Below are 343 nucleotides of genomic sequence, written 5' to 3' on the forward strand. Positions count from 1 at the left end.
CTGCGGGTGGTGACCGGGGCCGGTCCCCCCGGCCACGAGAGGTGCCGGGCTCCCGGCGCTCTGTGTGCTGTGCGAGCCGGGACAGCTTCCCGGGGTCGGTGCCCCGCGGGAGCACGGGGAGCTGCACGCGGGATAACTCGGGAGCAGAGTGGAGAGAGAAGCAGAGGTGTCCCTGCTCCCGGCAGGGTGCGGTGCTGGTGACCGCGCGGCACAGGTGTCCCTGTCTCATTGCCCCTCTCGCCCAGGTGCTGCTGGCAGCAGCCGTGTGCACCAAGGCAGGGAAAGCCATCGTGTCGCGGCAGTTCGTGGAGATGACCCGCACGCGCATCGAGGGGCTGCTGGC

At 71.1% G+C, this 343-nt stretch overlaps 1 protein-coding gene across 1 annotated transcript in view; it reads left to right on the forward strand.

Annotated features, from left to right (window-relative positions):
- Positions 1-185: 185 nt before the first annotated feature.
- The window catches only part of ARCN1 (archain 1), a gene marked incomplete at its 5' end in the record, with an annotated part of 5,668 nt that continues 5,510 nt past the window's right edge, over positions 186-343 (forward strand). The window contains one exon of the mRNA XM_009078661.1: positions 186-343. This exon is cut by the window's right edge and continues 163 nt beyond it. Coding sequence (XP_009076909.1) covers positions 186-343 — 158 coding nt within the window.

Source organism: Acanthisitta chloris, unplaced genomic scaffold, assembly GCF_000695815.1.
Source record: "Acanthisitta chloris isolate BGI_N310 unplaced genomic scaffold, ASM69581v1 scaffold43747, whole genome shotgun sequence".
Classification (NCBI taxonomy): Eukaryota; Metazoa; Chordata; class Aves; order Passeriformes; family Acanthisittidae; genus Acanthisitta; species Acanthisitta chloris.